Genomic DNA, 20,798 nt, shown 5'->3' with positions numbered 1-20,798 from the left:
AAAATACATTTGAAAGACCTCTGGATGAACAGAAAACAAATTTATGGGTTTACAAAGAAGGATAGAAGAGATGGCATCAGACAGGCATTAGCACGATTATACATTGTTTTCATTTCTGAAGTTTCCAAAAGATTCTGTCACACTAGAATCTTACTGGGGTGTTCACTTGAAAAATACTGGATGCAGACAATGTTCCCTCTCTAATGTGTGCACGTGTAAACCAGTGAAATCCAGCACTCAGACAAGATATCCTGAAGAGTCTATACACTAAACACTGCATGACTTGAGGGCTTTCAAATGTTCAATGTAATTTGGAAGTTTAAAAAGCCAATCAGTCATTACCCTCAAATGAAACAATGTCAAAATCAACAAACCCAATACTGTTGGTGGGAGAGGGGGAGTCCATCACAGCAAAACTAGGTTTCAGATGGGAGCTAATTTTGGGGTGTTTTTCTAGAAGAAAAAAATTCCAAGAGGAAATCTGGATATGAACACCATGCCAGAGGGAAGGCAGCAACAACTGGAGGCACACCAGGAAGGAATACTTGTATAAAGAAAAGAGGTGAACACAAAAGACAAGTCACCTGTGGAAAACTGCTAAGGAAAACTCCAAACCATAGTGGTTCAGTCAAAACTTCTGGAACATAGATAGAATCAATTGTTTTGATGACAAAAATAAAGCAGCAAAGATAGAAAAGACAACCAGCATTGAATGAGAATTAGAGGCCTGTAACATGGCAGTGTTTTATGCAAACTATAAAATTACTAGAGCGGCTTATAGTTGCTGGTGAACTGAGAAAGCACCAAGAAAGCTGATATAATGTATCTTTTACTGCCAAGAAGTTTTAATTGGAGATTGTCAGAGCTACTGTAATTAGTCTAAGACCATAAAATTTTAGAGTCTGATCTAAAATGTCGTAATTCTGCACATACAGAATACTCAGTAGCTCCAACAAAATCTTTCAAACTTGGGTGAAACTAAGGAGACCAGTCTGCATCCAATTATTGATAGATAAATGCTCGGCAATGTGCTTCATATCATGGTCAGCAAAGCATGCACCAGTAAGGTACAGCATGAGGTTTTTACGTGCTTTGAAGTTGGCTAAAGGAAATTCAATTTCCCCCAGAACCTGGCTCTGCAGTATTCTTTACTGAGCAGGACTTTTGTGCCCAATTACACATTTCAAACCTTCCCAGGATTCACCTGTGCTATCCCTGCTATCCCCCACTTTAGTAACATCCTGCCTTGAGAAAAGCAGAAAGCCTACCAAATTTTGCTGGCATATCAGGTCTTCACAGCCAAAGCTACGCCCTTACCTCAGAGGGGTCTGAAAAAGAACCAGGCCCCTAGCTTCCATCTGTCTTTAAGACAATTAGCCAAAACAAAAACTAAGTGGGGTGTAAGGTTCCTGAACATCTTTATGTACCTAAGCCCAGCCTGGTGAATCCACAGATGAGTTGAGAGAGGAAGCACCCTGGAACTGCTCAGAAAATATAATTCTGCCTAGTGCTCACTTCTCCCATGCTTCACACTCAGGTATAAAGCCTTGCAAATCCAACTCTAAATAAGATGTGGGAACATCAAGGAAACAAATGAACCAATTGGCAAAAATGATGTGAACCCTTCCTTCTCCTCAGTGCTGAGCCTGTGCATGCTCCTTTAGCTCTGCTTTATATTCTGTGTAAAGCATAACTGTAAAGCAAATGGTTTCTCTTTCTAAGCCAGAAAATGGGAAGGGACACACAGTTGACAGTAACAGCTGGCATGAAATAAGGTATTGGTTTAGGTGTCATGGAGGGAATCTGCAGGAAAATTTTGATTTGGATTCTAATCCTCCAGAAGTCTTAGCCAAAATTGAAGTCCACTTTTTTGCTAAGTAGTAACTCCATCCCTGAGGCAAAACACAAAACCACCACATTTCTTTTTCCTTTTTTTATGTCATACCATCTTAGCATATCAGCTTGAAATCTGAAATGCCTGAAATCAGGTATTTCCATATCCTTGTGAAAATCAGTCTTGTAGCTACAAGAAAATTGCCATTACAGACCACTGTTTTTCTCAAGCAGCTTGCTAGAGACCAGTTCTTTAAGGCTTACAAACTTGCTAACTATTCTGCCTGTGCACTGTCCTGGTGTCAGTTAACAAAGCTTCCCACAGCACCAAATATGCAACTATTTCTTTACTTGATTTCCATCTACAGGCCTATGGGCAAAAACGACAACTCCATCTTTTAGACTGGCAACAAGTGACAGGGAGGTTGCTATTCAGAGATCAGTCCATCCATTTCTTATGGAGTAGACCTGTTCTACCTGACTGATGTTACACAAGATGTAAGTAAAACATATTTTTACTGTCTGATCATGGCCTCCAGTGATCCTGCCACACTGATTATACTGATGGGAAAAACGTGTTTACCTAACTCTGTGTTTTGGATTTAGGATGAGAATCATGTTGATAAAACACCAGTGTCTTTAGTTGTTGTAAGGTAGTTGTAGTGTCTACACTAAATCAAGAAATTTTCAGCTTCTTCCACCCTGCCAGGTGCCAAAGAAGCTGAGGGGGGACACAGCCAGGACAGCTGACCCAGACTGGCCAGAGGGATAGTGCGTACCATATAGTGACATGCTCCTTACGTAATTGGGGAAACTAGCTGGGAAGTGTGTGATCAGTGCTCAGAAACAGACTGGGCACTGGGTTGTAGTTTGTTTTCCTTCTGCGTGTGGTGAGCAATTGCATTTATGATGATGATGATGATTACCTTCCTTTGTTATTCTATTAATCTTTCTTTATCTCAACTCTTTTTTCTATTTTTCTTTTCATTCTTATCCCTTTCTGGGGTGGGAGTGAGCACACAGCTGAATGGTGTTTAGCTGCTGGCTGGGGCAAAACCACAACAGTGATGTAAATAGATGACTAAATGCCTCAGTAATTCTTTTCAGACAAACTGGAGTAAAACCCAGTGCAAAAATCAGACTGCTAACGTTCCAGTTTGAGTAATTGAAATTTAACAGCATTGCAGGTGTTGTTTTCCAATCTTTGTGTGCTTTATTTCTATCTAATTATCTCCTTTACCTTACAAGGGTGCTGTGAAGATTATTTTAATAATATATTCAAAATATGATAGCGGTAAGACATTAAAAAGTTGATACTTCCATATTCAATTTTGAAGATATAAATAGATCATTAAGAGTATGCATTAAGACATGAAAATAAAGGAATGTTTAATGGTTGCATGATTTCTTGAACACCAACTCTACCAGGTACCAAGTGCAATGAAGGAAGTAAAGCATGTTGCTGCATAATTAAGCAAGGGATGTGCACAGCACAGCCAAACCAGAGTTGCTTTGGTAATCTTAATTTTGGCATTTGCCACTTTATGGAAGACAGCAATGGTCTTTTAATCTGCTTTAAACATCACTTAAGGGGCAAAAATAGCAACATTTAACTTTTAAAATTGGGTTTATGATCCATCAGGGAAAGTGTCATGATTTATGCTCAATTTTTTCAGTGGTGGTTGGCTCAGATAGATACAGTCCTCAGGTAAATCAAAATAAGTCATAGGGCTAAGAGATTCAGGGTTTCAACCTCAGAAATATAAGAATCAGAACTGCCTATTTCCCAAATTAATTAGTCTTCCTACTAAACCTACACCTCATTCATAAGAAAAAACTTTGAATATAGACCAAAGCCTGAGAATGAGCCATTTAGTGTGGGGTGGAGGACAGGATCTGAATGTAAACCTTGCTACCACAATCACAACATGGAAATCTCTTCTGTTTCTTTACAGTTCTGTGTAGTAGCTTGCTTTTCCTTACTAGTACTGATGGCCCCCTTTGGAAAACACTAAAGGAAGATCATTGTCACCAAGTAATGCTAAGAATTGCTGTAAAATCCAGGAAAATTAGAGCTAGAGAGGGACAACTACGCTGAGCAGGACCTCAGTAACCAAGCCTACAGCTTTAACCATAATCACTCCTGCTTTCACTAAAAGCAAGCCACAAAAACAAACCAGAAACTGTAAGTAAAAAGATAAAACCAGCTAAAATGAGAAAAGAAATGCAATAAAGCCTCTTTCCACATATCACTGAGAGCTTGGCAAAAGAATACAGACTGTACACACAAGATGGTTTAAGATAACAGCCTTGGTCTGGTGATACGATTTAAAAGAAACACAGCATCACTAACCAATAGGTGCATTTACTCATACTGTGTCATAAAACATCACTAACTTGGAAAAGGAATAAAAAAGAAATTACAACAAAGAACTGAAACCCATCAGTCTATTTAGGTTGGGTTCTAATCACATGGTCACAAACATGAGCAGAGCGAAGTATGTTCAAAGATGCAATTACAAGCAGTCACATCTTCCTTTTTCATGCAAGGGTTTGTGTGCAGTGATACATTAAAAATCTTGCCATCTATACCTGCAGACTCAAGCCTTTACTCAAACTGAAGCAAGGACAATGGTTTGCACTGCAGCCCCTGACCAAAACACTGATAAAATTCATTTGGACTTAAGATGGAAGCAAAGAGCCACATTGAAGAGACTACTAAGAAGCTTTAAAGACAAACAAAAAAATGGGTGCAAACAGAACCACTCAATTTGAAGAGACCACATCTTAATCTGACTTTGTGCTACCTCTCCACAGCACTGTGACTCCAATAGTGTGTAACTGACATACATATGAAATGAGTACGAAATGATATTTGCACTTGAGGGAATTTTAACTTCAAGCACTCTTCTAACTGCTTGACGCAGAATAAATTGCAAAAAGTAGCAGTATGACTAAGCTTCAGTTTCCTAGCTGAAGACAAAACCAAAATCTCTTTTCTGTACCTCACTACTCACTCGCTCCGGCTTCTCCGACACCAGCCACTCATATGGTCAGTACAAGTGCCAAAGACGGGTGGAAGGCTGGCAGAGACACACACCCTTTGGCAGTCTGTATTTCTTCCATTTTTATGGAACACACTTCAAATGGAAGTCATCCTCACTATGAAGGTAAGCATACTGTCTGTCCTACTGGTAGCTAATATATGTCCCTCCCTTCACCCACTGGGCACTTTAAATAGGCAGCCTGCAAGCTCCATGGTCAGAAGCAGGATTTTTGCCCCTCTGGCAGCTGCCAAAATTTATTTACTGATAAGCTTCAGACAGAAATTATCATGATAACGAGGTCACAAAATGAAAGATCAAAATGATAAAAAATAAAAAAAAAATTACTGCTTTAAAGTAAAAGAGAAATGTATAAACAAAATATGCTGCAATAAAGAAAAGCAATAGGAAAAAAAAACACTTCAACAGGAAATGGAAGGAAACAAAGTGGAAAGGGAAAAGAAACGAGAAGACTGACAGCACAAAGGAAACAGACATGTTGATATATTAATGACTATATCAAATTGATAAATCTTTTCAGCCCTTAATATAGCCTATATATTGTATATAGTGTAAGCCCATATACTAGCAAAAATTAATGTAGAGATTGCATACTTTTCTGGCAAACCCATTAATTTTACATCCTTATGGTCTAAATTTTGACTAAACAATATTGTAAAATTGGACCAGTGAAAAAACAGTTAGCAAATCACAGCAGTTAAAAATGGAAAAAAATCAAAATCCCTCTATGGAAAAAAAATATTGTAGCCTAGAAATGATGTTGAAGTAAATCACTGTCTAACAGTATTTATCCAAACTACACAATACTTGTATCTGTTCTTTGATTGAATTCTGTACTTCAGAATATTTGCATTAAAGAATATTCATCGTGCATTTTGGAAGAACATGAATAAGAGACATGGGCAGAGAGATGGAAATCCATAAAGGCGGGGAAGAGGGGAGAGAAAGGGAAAATGACATAGCAAGGAAGAGAAACAAAGAAAAAAAAAGATTTGTAAATCTGACAACAGTGAGAAGAGGAAAGTAAGGCACTATGGTCTAGTTTGCAAAGATTCAAAATCCATAGGGTGCTTAGAAAAAAAACCCAAACAAAACAGAAATGACGTTAAAACATTTCAAAATGATTGCAGTCATACACACCTCCCCACTGAAGCTGAATATCTGAAAATAAGGGAGCGATGGACAGAGAGACAAGGAGAGGGAGAGATACACGCTCACACATTTCTTGGACCTCATATAAGTAAACCTTTCATAAAAAAGCAATGATGATTTTGTCTGTACAAGGTCTTAGTATCTACTCCAGTACAGAAGTGTGAATGAGAGATGGACACACTGAAGGAAGAAGCAAGGAACGGGGGATGGGGGCACACGACTTGGAAAACAAGCAGAGAAACAGACATCAAAATGAATTAATCAACTATTTTTCTCAATTATATAAAAAAAAATAGAGCCATAAACAATGACCATGCTATCTGTTGATGAAATGTGTTGAAAATAACAGCCGTGCATTAACAGATAAAACAGGGACCTAACCAAAGTAAAGCAGAAACCTCAAAGCCCCTAATTTCTGTAGCCTAATTCCAACATTTTTGAGGAAACTAAAGGCTTATTTATATATGCATAATAAGATGACAAATCTTTTGTATTAAAAATGCTTTAAACAGACCTCAAGATCAAACAGAAATGATACTTAAAATAAGTAATTTATCATTTTTATAAGCAAAATACAAATGCTCTCTGCTAAACAGAAAATTAAAAATCAACTGTTTGTAGTGTAAGAATTGGTTTGCTTAATTATCATTTACAGCTGAGGTTATCAAATGTACATATGTCCATTGAATTAAAATATGTGGCAGTATCATAGGAAAAGAGTACCAAGGCAGTGACCCACATGGGCTTTCAAGACCATTTTGTTTGGAGTATTTTTGAAAACTGCCACTGTCACAGTCCCTACACTGGCAGAAATTCTATTAACATCACTGGAATTCTTGCTGGCATAGGGACTGTAGGATCTTTAGCCCCAATTCAGCAAGGTACTTCAGCATGTCTTAGGCATGACTGACGGATGTACACTTGTTTGCTGAATCAGAGCCTAATTGATCAGATTTTTCATGTAATTTTGGGTTCTATTTCTTTTTTCTTTTTTTTTTTTTGGTTATTTATTTGAAGATTTAAAAATTGTATTAAATACATAGTGTTTTATAAAAAATATTTTTTTGATTTTTACCAGTTTTACAAAATTACTAGAAGACAACCATTGGCCTAAATATCTCACCCCCGAGGCCCAGCGGCACTTAAGCCGTCCCCTTCGGAGGGAACACATTAGGCAGGAGCCATGCGAGCGGTCATTAGACTTCGAATGGACAGAACCCTCTTCCTTTGGACAAAACACATTCAGAAACCCTCCAAAGGCATTAACACCGTGTCTGCGCGTACACACTCGAGCGATGCAATCTGCGTGTGCGATTAAGACATCCCCCTGGGGCAGTCACTTACTAGAATTACTGCTGTCATCCTTGGTTCCATCGAGACTTCCATCGGGGTGCATTTGCAAGTAGTAGCCTTGCCTGCAATATAACCTGGTCACTATACCCTTGAGCTGGGGATCTGAAAGACAAACATATTTTGTCACTAGCCTCAAAACTTTTTCCAAGAGTTATCCCTACTTCTCTCACTGTAGGAAGAAGGTTGGTGAAGCAGCATTGCCTTCTTAAAAGTAAGCACTACAACAGGGTGGGTCCTGGTGGAGATGGAGGAAAATATCGCCGCAAAGTATTGTTAGGCCAGTTGCATGTCCTGTACTCCAACATCCTTCATTATAGTTAACAGTTGTAAAACACAAAAGCAAAAGGCAAGAAGAGGTAAAACAAAAAATGAATGCTCCATACACCCACAGTCAGAAGACTTAAACTAGATTAAGCCCTGCAAAAAATTGTATACATCAGCAACAGTGTAGAACCTCACAGAAACTACCAAAACATTAAAAAAACCCTAGACATTTCATGTATGTTAGCAAATTACTGCACTTCATTTACGTTTTAAGGGCACTTGCATAAAAGATCTGCCTCCTTTCACTCTGTACCATAAGTCATAAACTCATCTGATGTAATATTTTGTAAAAGTCCCATCTGAAGAGTTCCCAAAACATTTTACCAATCTAGAATCAGATGCAATTCACTTGCCCTCACCCACCCCCCAGGGAATAACACCCATAGTCAGGGTAAGACATAATCCTCCTTCAGCAGAGGAAACAACCTGAAAAAAACCCTTAGTAAGCTAAAAGTATGCGGGAAACAGGTAGCTGAACTGTTCAGCCACCCTGTTTAATACTCTGCATTTTCGAAAGTTGTCAAGAATTGGACAGGAGCTGTCAAGCCACAATTTTATAATTCATCTCAAGGATGGTGCCTTACCAAATCACAAATTAAGCTGCTGGTTCAATGCTGAGGAAAAGGACATCACATCTTAAAAAAATCAGCAGCACTACCTCTGTGTGACAGTGCCATCAATGTTGTTAAACATAAATTTTTTAGTCCCAAGTCCAGGCAGTCAGTATATAAACTTGTGGGGACCTTGGCATTAAAAGTATATATGTCATATCATGCTTATCATCATAATAATGAACTAAAACCATATAGACTTTGAGACACATATGTAATAAAATGAACACGTGAGCTTCTGAAGGAGACAGAAATTATTTCCATGCAACCCCGTGGCCAGAATATAAAATCCATCTTGAATTTGTGTATAATTGCTCTCACAATCAATCATGCTGGGTTACTTACAGCATCCTAAGGGAAGGTGAAAATAAACACTAATAAACAAAACTGCCTGAGTGGAATGCTCTGAAGTTTTCTACAGAGGATCAGTTCCATGAAAGGAGAATGAAAATGGTACATTTTTCTATAATATCTGAAGTCATATTGAACAATAAACCCATCTAGACTAAAAATATAACATTAAACTACAAATATAATAGAAACTGCTACTATAAATATCAACCCTGTTAAGACTTTTGAGACATGGAAATAACTAACATAAACATTTGATGATCAACACATAAGCACATTACAACTTCTATTTTTTCAACTACAAATTTTGCTTTCCATTAATTTTTACATGAGTAAAGGTTGCTCTGTCTTTATGTAAGAATATTCAGAAAGAAATAATTTTATAATTATAAACAATAAAATATGTTTTCTTTTAATGGACTGTCTCAATCAACTTTATTAGATGACTCCAAAATAGTTTTGTACTTTAAAAATGAAGAGTTCCTCTTACGCAGGCACTATTCCTGTCAATGCATGCTTTCAGCATGCACTTCCAAACTGAACACACATATTGAAATGGCATCCATAAAGACTAAAGGAGAATAGATATAAAAAATATTAAAACTAAAGCTTAAAAAAGTATTTATAGGAAATTTGAAAGTATTTTGAAAACAGTTTAAACACCCAAAGAATCACGAATGCATGACTCTATCATCACTTTATCATCACTTCTAGCTCACTATCACCGTTTCCACCTACTGCTTCATGACATACTTCAAAGCGACTTTCAGAGTCACTCTTTATACCCATTCTTTCTAAGTTCTCAAATAAAATCTAGTTTCAAACTGGAGATTGCACAATCATTTGTCTATATTTTCACTGAAAGCGTAATTTGTAGTTAATTCTGCTTTACCAGCTATCCAAAGTGACATCTGAATGAAAACAACTTGGTGGATAGCTGTGCATTTCAGCTGGCATTTCAGGCTAGGTGTGATGTGACAGAGTATGAATCCCCCATTTAATTGTTTACTCAAGTCCAAACATAGGAAAATAATAACTGTTGTAGCATGAGACCAGTGGATCCTAGTCATGTGCTTTATCTCACTCATCTATGATTTTAATAGTTTCATTTGTAAGAGAACTGAACAAAATTGTCCCAAAACATGAGCCTTTGACTTCAGTGTTTCATTGAAACCTGGAATTTACTACTAATAATGAGATGTTAATTAATATTTCCATTGTGCAAAGTACAGTTCTGTATACTAATAAATGGTGTGGGAGGGAAAAAAGGTATTTTTTCCCATGAAATGTAGCAACTGAAACTTCCTTTTTACTATTTTCCTGTGGATTCTTAGAACCCTTTTTTACCCAGCCTCCTAAGAACATCTTTTCTACCTTAATTTATCTGTCCTTAGCAAGATTAAAACTTTTATTCCTCCCAAGTAATTTAATCATGCATTTTTGTACTAGTTCTTGATCACGATATTTATTTCCTATATATTTCAATTCAGATGTACAAATCAAAATAAATAACAACTAAATATAACAACAACTAAAACTAAACAGTGCTCAAAAGTCTGGGGGAACTGGACAATGCAACATAGAATTTCTTTCATCTTAGCCAACAAGCAACTCAGATTTAGTGATAGAGTTGTACGAAATGATTCATTAATCTCAAAACAAGTCATAACAAGCTATAGTCAAAAAGACTACTCTCTACAGCCTCAAGGTAAAGATCTCCAAGATGAAGCACACAGTCCTGTCAGGCAAGGTATTTATCTCTTCTCCTTGCAGAAAGATAAATGACTTCCAGGTCCTTTTTGAGACACCTGGGCAGCAGGCAGAGAGAGAAGAGAAATTTCCTAGTCCCTGTGCTTCTGTAGCACTTTATCTACCCGTTGTCACTTAATAATGTTACAGGAACAGCCTCAGCTTCAGATGCTTTAGAAACGAGTTTCCAAAATCCTTCTTGACCACGCCTTTTTCTTTTTATTTTTTCCTTTTTTTCCCCCCTGTCTCCTAGAAAGCTGGAGTGACCAGCAATGCCCCAAAACGCCAGCAGAAGACTGATCCTGCCTGTCTGTGGGCGCACTGGCTACATTACATTTTTCCACTCCCACTGCAGTGATACAAGTAGTCTGACCAGCTCTTAGCCTTACCATTTACACCCCAGGCATGCTGCCTTCTTACCCCATGGAAGAGAAAGGGAACAGGAAGGCAAAATAATAAAACACATACAAACAGAATGAGAGTAAAGCACCTCACCAATGAGTTCCCTGCTCTCATGATTCATTATAGATTTTTTTTTGCTGCTAGTTCTCTTAAAGTCCTAGACACCACAGCCAGGTGATTATGTGAAAAATACATTTTCTATTCAATTTTAAGCACCTTGACTTCTGGGAAAAAAAAAGCCTAACCAGCAAACTTCACCACGGATCAAAATCAAAGGACAGTTCAGCATCTCCTAATGACTTTTATTGATCTTATTTTGTGCCTCGACTTCTGATGCTGAATAATTCAGCGTGGCTAGTCTGCAATGCCCCACCATGGAAAGAATTATTCTGACTTTCAGTTATTACAACTTGTAGATAAAAATTCAAAGACGTTGTATCGAATGGACAAAGCAACAGCTTCTCACGCCTCTTTTCCACAGCAACTTGCGTGACAGCAGCCTCTTGCAGCCTGCTTTTGTTGCTCTCTTCCCTTTGTTAGTGGCAATGGCAGGATGCATGAATGCAGTTAGCATGCACACTCTGTCAAGCAGCTTTTCTGATGTCCTCAACAAAGGCAGAGTTTAATTAAGATATCTTCTCCTTTGAACAGTGGCTACAAAACCAGTTTTGGTATTAATCTGTGATAACCTGGGTGCAGCTCTTGTTTTAGAACAATTATGACACTTCCTGTTTTGATTTAAAAATATCTTCAGAAATAGAATGGTTTTAGCATCCTCACAGGGTTCCAGGGTAGATCTCTTTAGAAATGTTACGGATTTAAAATAAACAAGGGGACAAGCTCATTAATTATGGGTGTTAAGGCTTTTACCTTACTGTGCAGATATAGATTAATTCACAATCCTAAAAGAACAATGGCAAAAATGACTGCAAAAAGTAAAATCCCTTAGCATCCAGTGGGGTTTTAATTTTTACCAGAGGATGGCTTTTTTGCCTGTTGTTATTTACTTACTCCCTTTTGAGTAAAGGTAGTAAATGAAAGCCTGTTTGAGCTGGCAAGCAAATGCTTAATGGTGGGTTAGGCTTGTATCAAGTCAAAGTCTTAGGAAGAATAAACTGCACTACCCAGTCAATTACCAATCTGTCACAATAGGAGTTGCTCAGCGAGTCAAATGAAAGCCAGTATTTAGAGGTACAGCCTGCTCAGATAGCATAGCATCAAGCTCATATTAAAAACTGGTAGCTTCAGGTCCTTCACGTTTTACTTGTCCTTTTTCCTTTGCATTTCCCTCCTGCAGTTTTCGCTTTTGAATATTTCAGTGCTAAAAATGCCAATCATGCTGGTCCAGAATAAATCAGGCATCTTTTTTTATTAAGAATTCTGATGCTCCAAGAGTCAGTGTGACTTGACTTGCCTTTCTTACGCTCTGATGTTATGATGAGCATCCGTTAAGAATCTTCTCCCTCATCTGTTAAACCTCATTTGAAATACGAAGAGCATATATAATCTGCATTAGGACTTAAAAAACCCTCAAAAACCCAAAAAACAAACCCCCAAAAGCTGCAACCGCCAGATATCTTGTGAAGTTGGGAGCAATGTACACACCCAAAGCAGTGTCTCATCCAGTCTCATCCACCCCAGACCCATCTCCCAGTTAGTTCCTAAGGCCTAGGTCATATAAAAGGTCATTTTTCCTGACTTATACTATTACTACCCTGTCAGTAGTATTATGTGGAGTTTTGAGCTAGGATTCTTACAGTCTCTCTTGGTGAAGCCACTCTACTTTGTATCATTAACTACCCACCACATGTAGGGATAGAGCCCATCCAACAGACCACAGCTCAAGGTGCCCCTTCAACTGACTTCAGCAAACAAACCCACTGATGCCTCAGATGATTATCTGCATACTTCAAAACTTTAAACTGTGTCATTACTAAGTTTTTCAGAAAAATTTTCCACTAGGCAATTTGGATCCAGAAGGAGGGACCACATCCTGTGAAAGATGACATTTGCTTTTGGATTCTCAAGTATTTCAGTTCCTGCTCTTATGCTTTTCCCAGTTTTCAGTTGTTTTCTTCTCAAGCATATTGTTTATGTGCAATTGCAACAGTACCCTAACAAGTGCAGTCAGTACAGATGATAGCATTACACTGCTTTTGCCTTGTTTCTGGCAAGTATTGACTGATCATTCCAGTACATAAAAGTTGCATGTTACACAGTCACAAAAACAAGCTTCCTAAATAAAGTACATAGCCAAAGGGGAATTAAAAATGCAGAATTCTGTACTTCATTTAAAGGTGATAAAATCCTAAATAGGCATCTAAAACCATAACGTTCCTTCATTGTTAAACTCTTCAGCTGTTCTTATGATACAGGTCTTACAATCAACAGCTTTATGCGCTCCTAACTTCTTTATTATTTTGACTGTCCTGTCACCTTCTGTATCAGTGTTTCAAAGTTTTGTTTACTTCCCCCCATTGTTAACAGGAAGCAATATAATATCACAGAATCATAGGAATTGGAAGGGACCTCAAGAGATCATCAAGTCCAACCCCCCTGCCAAAGCAGGCTCCCTAGGACAGGTCACACAGGGAGGCATCCAGACGGGTCTTGAATATCTCCAGAGAAGGAGATTCCACACCCCCCTGGACAGCCTGTGCCAGGGCTCTGTCACCCTCACTGTGTAAAAGTTCTTCTGCGTATTGGTGCAGAACTTCCTGTGCTCCAACTTGAAGCCATTGCTCCAACCATGCCATACGCTCTCTGATTTTAATAATGTTTTCAATATCTCATAATGCTGACCAGAAAACATGTAATTAAGACCTTGAAAGAAAAATATTTTTGAAATAAAGTTTTACTCTATTCAGGACAGAGGTGAAAAAAAAGATAAAATGTTAACTCAGAAAAGCAATAGCTTCCATTATTCCCTGTTCCCATAAGTAATAATAGTACTTATTCTCAAACGCAGTTGCTTTGTGAGCCTATTTCTCTGTGCTCACTTATTTTTCTGTCCTTACAATGATTACAGAGCACTCAACTTCAGTGTTTATTTTTAACTCTACTTTTTGTCCGTTCATGCCTCACATCACAAGCTCGTCTCCCGCAGAACCCCACTCTGAGATCACATTGAAGAGAGACAAGAGAGTCCTCCTACGTTCCTGCACTGTCATTGTCATTGGCACTTCCATAGAGTGGATGAAATTTCTCGGTAAACTCTGAAAGCGGGTCAGAGTTCTGCAGAATGGCTGCATTTCTTGAAAGCACAGCATCGTGCCCTTTGTGCTGGCATCCTTGCCTTTGTATCCCAAATGTTTTTATGTTAACTGCAAAATGTGCTCCCTTCCATTTGTGTGCACTGATGGTTTTGTCTTGACAATGCATTTCAAGCTGCATGAGATGTGCTTCTCGCTACGTGGCTTTACTTGAACAAATTTGATCGTCAATAGAATTACAGCAACTTGGCTTCTAGCTGGGATAATTTGTATCTGTTCAGATTCACAAGGTGATTGGATTTAATAGACTTGTCTACAGCATAATTGTTAACAGTCTCCTTTACCAGCCATACTATTTTTGGAAAAGGAAGAGGTTTATGTTGTTAAGAAAACAGAAAACACATTGTTCCCAAACCACAATTTTGCACAGGTATGGTAGTTTCATTTTAGTAACTTCATGTAATAGTTTGCATTTCTTTTCCTACTGGACTATACTGTAAATCTCTGAAGTTTCTGATCTTGCAACATATGGATATTTTGGGAGATTTCTCCCTAAATACCGCCTTTCACTGTTGACCCATGTTCCTTCTAATATGCTAATATTCAGCAATGTCTAATTTCTCACTATCTAAAATAGCTGATGTTAGACACAGGAATACTGAAAAGTCGCTGGCCTCTACTTCCAGGCTTCCTCAGACAGTACTAGTGACAGTTTAGTGCATTTGCAATCTGACAAGCATCATTTTCCACTGACACAAAAAATCACCTTTGCAACTATATTGACTTTCTCAAAGTTTATTTTGAAATGCTAAAATTTGTCTAAAGTTCAATGTTAGAGCAGTTTTGCTATTACAATTTTTATTTGTTCTTTTAATTTTACATAGGCCTAAATATACCCTGTCTTGCTGAAGTTCCTGACATATAAAATAATTTTCTACTACTTTGTTCAGGACTCTGTCCTATATCTGAACATCTTAGTTCTACCTGGCATTTTCTAGCTTCTGAATTCTTACAGTAAAATATTAACAACATACAAAATATTGCTTAACATTTCTGTTTAAAAAAAAAAAAGCAGTAAGCAAAAGATGTCACAGTTAAGTAATTTCTGTGTCGTCATTTTTGCAATACTGTGACAGACCAATCTTTATTTTAGTCAAATTCAAAAAAATACCAAGGTACCACAATGTGACAGATTCTGTTACCATGTAACTTATGTATAAAATTTGACTAATGCATTAACCTCTGATTCAGTAAATAGATGGGTTTTAAGAATGGGATCTCTCTGAAGATGTCACTGAACACTGAAAGCTCAAGAGGATGGACATAGATAACCTTTCCAAATCTAACAATATGATATATTTCACATAACACCTAACTTACCAAGGAATCAATTTGGTTCTCCCTTTCCTAGATAATTCATGGTTTTACAACTAAATGTTTAAACACAACATTTATTTTTTACAATCTCCTTGTAGTCTGTACAAATACTTTGTCAGCTTCCATTTCTTTCAGAAACGGATTTAGAATTAAATTTGGAAAGCACCTAAACAATCTGTTTTGAAAGTACTTGAAGCTATCATGGTAATACTCAATGGTGACAGAATAGCAGGATAATTTGCAATGCTAAGTATTAAATCCTAAACCATATGCCATTTTCTATTGTTACATACAGGAAGCTTCCATAATATTGAGTGGCAGTGGTCCTTAACTTGTTAACTTCATTATACTCTTGCCAGAATACATAAAAACCCACCTCAGAGTGATCCTCTGCAGGATCAGCACCTCAGAGGCTGGAGCACCTCTCCTGTGAAGACAGGCTGAGAGACTTAGGCTTGTTCAGCCTAGAGAAGAGAAGGCTCCAGAGGGACCTTATAGTGGCCTTTCAGTACCTGAAGGAGCTACGGGAAAGATGGAGAACAGCTGTTTACAAGGGCATAGAGTGATAGGACACAGGGTAATGGCCTTAAGCTGAAGCACGGTCTGTTTAGATTAGATGTAAGGGTAGGTTTAGATTAGATATAAGGAAAAAAATTCTTCATTGCAAGGGCACTGGCACAGGTTGCCCAGAGAAGCTGTGGCTGCCCCCTCCATGGCAGTGTTCAAGGCCAGGTTGGATGGGGCTTTGGGCAACCAGGTCCGGTGGAGCGTGTCCCTGCCCATGGCCGGTGGTTGGAACTTTGAGGTCTCTTCCAACTCAAACCATTCTGTTTCTGATACATTAATTAAATTTTAATTTAGTGTTCTATGGTGTATATATCACAGGGGTTGCTTGTTTTCTTATCAGAAAGTCCTTACTATTGAAAAACACAGATCAATAAACTGACTTCTAACATTCAAAAAAGTGAAAGGTAGTTTCCTTAGTTGAGTATTATGTATTTCTATGCATTATCATTTAATTTTTATGTTTTAACTTAAATCCTTACTGTCAAGCCACATCATTCACCAACACTGTCTGAACAGATTTGTTTACAAAGACATAAAACCCCAGCAAAATGAGAACCGTTAAACACAAATTACATTTCAGTCCTCATCATGAACAAGTAATACTACTGGAGACACAGGACTCCAAAGATATGTGGCCAGGATGACAGGAAAATTGATTGAGAAATGGATAATCCCTTTGTGAAAGGGAAATAAATGGGGTTTTTTTCCATATTTGTTATTAGTTAGGAACAATCTTTATCATTTCTGTATAAAGCAAGATTACAGAGGTCCCATCAGACAAGCTGAAATTTGTGCTGTTAATATGAATAAAGTACCTTATTTATTTAGAAAAAATATTTATTTGTGTAGGAAAGCATGAATGCACTGGCAATGCTCTACAAAAGATTTTTTAATATCATTATACATACAGTGCCAATAATAATTATTTAACATTTTTTGAACATTCCACTGCTCTTTCACAAAGGCTTGCTATTTTCAGTTTCATCTCCAAAATCTCTAACAGCAACAGAAATGAAAGCAAGGCAATATCACCATAAAAGTATAATTGAGGATCTGCTGACTTTTTTTTTAACAAATGCTATACCCAAGAAATGTCATGAGTTATAGGAAGCAGATTATTAAGAACTACTTGAACAAGAAAATAGCAAGTCATACTAAATATTTCAGTTGTTCTTTCATTTTTGCAGTGCAGCCAAGTGTTACTCTGGAATGTTATTTAACTGGGGACCTGCTGAAGAAATAGCAGACATTTTCCTATACTTTATTCTACCGTACACACAAGCACTTGTATATATAAATTGTGAGAATGCAGGGAGAGACAGAAAGAGCAGCAGTACATGAATGCTTTGGTCTTCTGAGACCACATTTTCCCCAAATCCTCCCTAGGAGAAAGAAGAGCATCCTGTCCAGCCTACAGACTGCAAGGCCTCATAATCTGCAGTACTAAATACAATTCAGAAATCTTAAGAAAACTGGTCTTCAGCCAGTGCAACAAGAAAATAATCTCTTGTACTTGAAGAGCACAGTCTGTACTATTTGTAATTCAGAATTACAGACTCATTTCTTCTACCATCCATGCCTCCTCACTGGAGGTGCTGCCATGTTTTGAGATTAGCTGGGCCGCATCTTGAAGGATTTTTTTGTCTCATCTCCATCTCTGCTATCCAAGAAAACTTGGAATACACAGAAAGCAACCAAACGCTTATGAAGTTACATGACCACAAGGATGGATATTACGGAAATCAGTAGATTTTGACACTGACATACAGGACAGCTCACTGACAACTGACAGGTTGTCAACAAAGGAGGGTTCTTGAGTAGAGAGACTTCAGCACCAATAGACTTGCTTTTCTGGAGCAGCTCCTGCTGGGAGACTGACTCAAGTAAGAAAAAAAATGTCTTTAAGTGGCAGACTCCTTTTAAGACACCTAATAATCCTAGAGGGAAAAAAACCCCAAACACAAAATACCCAAACCAAACCATTTGTGCAATCAAAGGCTATTTAGTCCAGATATTTAGCTACTAAGCAGAACTATACTTGCAGTATCTATAAGCAGAAAATGAGAAGAAACAGCTCAGGTCAGCTCAATTATTCATTAGTAAGGAGTAAATCTTCCAATTCGGACACATTCAGAGACACATTCAGCAAAGACTACCCCAGCCTCTCACTGGAATCATGAACTAAACCTACTGTTCACCTACAAAAACCTGAAACCATTCTATAAAGCCTCACAAGATCGCAAAAGTCTGCTAGGTTTTGGAGGATCTCAAAGCTGTTTCATGCTCTGCCCCAAAATACTTCAAAAACACTGAAAGGACTTTCAGGATCTAAATCTAAATTTTATTAGAACACAAACTAGAACAAATATCTTTAAAATATATAACTTTAAAGTGAAATAAAAAGAAATGTAAGTTTTACAAGAAAGCTCCCATCCTGTCTAGTCCATTTTTGCAGTGACTTCATGATCTGTCTTTTATTGTGTATTTTATTCTGCTTTACACCAGTCCAGCTTTCTCACCATGGAGAACTGGCTAGGCATCTACCACCTGTTCTTTTTTTAACCTGTTCAGGTGACAGGTCTTCTTTGCTCTGTTTTTCACATCTTGTCTTTCAATCCCTACCCGCTCTACTCTTCAGTCCAGCATCTTTTCCCAGCTGTGCATCTCCGGCAGTGCTGAGCAGTCAAGAGGGCATATGAAGACAGCCCTCCACCCAGCTGCCCAATCACAACTTACATTAATAACAAAATGCTTTTGTAAACTTAAACAAATAAATAAATATGCCATCAGTCACATATATCCTTCTTCACAAATTTACTGAAGCACTCAGATTCCCTTTGGGCTAACTATGCACTTAAAAGATACAAACTCCTCCTCATAGCTAACAGAAAACAATACACAGTCTATAATTTCTGGATGTATACACAGAAGTCTATCAGCACATTGAGCCAAAATCACCAGCAGCTTCATCAGCCATCACTTGCATTTTGCAGAGCAGTGACTCAGACAGAAGATCCACAGCAGTTCTGAATGTGTACTTTCTCACAAGATGTGTAATACAAAACTGGCAAAAAAAAAAGAAAAAACAAAACAAAAAACCCCAAAACATATTTATTGAGTCCGCTGAGCCACAATATTTTCATAATGATGGCTTCTCCCTTCACTGCCTATTTGTCAAAACCAGTTACACCAGCATCACTCCTTGTCAAGTCTGGCATCCTTTCTTAATTTATTACAGATGCCAGATTACATGTGTGAGGATGCTAAATGAGTGGTTTGTTAGCTCCAGTGAAGACCGAGGCACTAACATGTGAGCCAGCACTCAGAAGAGCCAACAGGTATCCTCTTAAAGAACAAATTACAACCTTTTCTGGGTATTAATATTAAATTACCTTTACATTTCTTACATTTCCTGCACATTTATTATACCGACAACTTAAATGTTATTTAAACATGAAAGATTTGAGATTGAAAAGCAGGAAATTTGTCCCCAGGATTTCCACAGCAGCTTTTGCGCCTGCCTGGTGATGCTGCAGTGACAGAACCACTGTCAGCCCATATCACCAAGCAGCTGCAACAAGTGGTGCAAATTTTACTCCAGTAGTTTTCTAACAACAGCCATAGACTGAAATTTTCATTTTACTTCAGCTTCCCAACCCAGGACCTGTGTTTTCCAAGATGGAAACAAGGTTGGCAGCTCAGGGCTGGCTGTGCAGTGCTGGCCTAGGCTGGGCGGACACCCCTTGGCTACAGGCTGGTTGGCAGGCTGGCACACTAACCTCGAATCCCTGCATCAACTCAGCTGAGGGTAAAAACAATTGCTGCCTGTCCTGTCTTCATTATCTAACCCTCATGTACTCTTACTTGGGCTGTCTGATGTGCAGATATCTCCACTATGAACATCTCCAGTGCCTATTTACATACACTTCAAAACCAACATAGTGTAGCATGAAATACTGAACATGTTTAATTTTTATCAAGAAATAAATTTGAGACTGTTCAGCTCCTAAGTGAATTCAAGCCTGTCCAGCTCCTAAGCGCTGCCAGAAACCCCACCCTGCTACACCACCCTGCCCCTCCAATAAAATCCAGAAAACAAACCAGATGAATACCAGAAAGGATATTACTAATTCAGAAAGCTGGCCAAAATTAATCTACTTCCTCTTCAACCAAGCTCACATTGTAGTGGAAATCCCTGATTATTTTTCAGAGGCCTTTAATATGGTTCTCTATTTCTACACTCAAATACAGCAGAAATCTCTGACATGAACCTTGTTCATCTTTGACACACAAGCCAAACTCCCTTTTCTACACACAGAGGAGGGGCATGTGTGGGCCTTGATTATGCTGTATTAGGTTCTTCACAAAAATCTGTATCACTGTCCCATCTATTTGTGCAACACTTGATTTTTCTAATGAATTATTTTTAGATTTATGCAAAGTGTGGGTTTATCAGAGAAGGTAGAGGAAAGGGAAAGGAGAAGATAAAAGCTCTCATCATCCTGACCAATGCACTGTCATCTATGCGCTGCCACAAAACTCACCTGCTGTCTTTTTCAGTGCCTATGTTGTGGGCAGTGCCACTTTATTATCCAAGTGTCACTTCAGCTGTTTCTCAGGAATGTAATTACATGGCAAAGGAAGTGTAAGACATTTGAAAGCAGCTGAGCAATAACTTTGCTTGTGTTACAAGGCCTGAAGACTTTGGCCCATTCCTTACCTATGGCAACTTGCCACTGTATTATCAAAGCAACAGAGAGGGTCTTCAGTGGATGCTTCCTTGTTCCAACAGTAAATGGAGA

The 20,798-nt window shown here is 38.1% G+C and overlaps 1 protein-coding gene across 3 annotated transcripts in view; it reads right to left on the bottom strand.

Annotated features, from left to right (window-relative positions):
• Positions 1-20,798, bottom strand: part of FGF14 (fibroblast growth factor 14) — a gene marked incomplete at both ends in the record, with an annotated part of 405,860 nt that overhangs the window by 95,768 nt on the left and 289,294 nt on the right. For 2 of the 3 annotated variants that reach the window (XM_084262278.1, XM_084262279.1), the window contains one exon: positions 7,395-7,505. The exons of the other annotated variant lie outside the window; for it this stretch is intronic. In XM_084262278.1, the coding sequence (XP_084118404.1) occupies positions 7,395-7,505 (111 nt within the window). The remainder of the gene's footprint in view (positions 1-7,394; positions 7,506-20,798) is intronic. 3 annotated transcript variants of the gene reach the window in all.

The sequence above is a fragment of the Gallinula chloropus genome (assembly GCF_964237585.1).
Source record: "Gallinula chloropus genome assembly, chromosome: 1".
NCBI lineage: Eukaryota > Metazoa > Chordata > Aves > Gruiformes > Rallidae > Gallinula > Gallinula chloropus.
The sequence above is the reverse complement of the archived record's forward strand: the minus strand, read 5'-3'. Positions and strand labels throughout refer to the sequence as shown.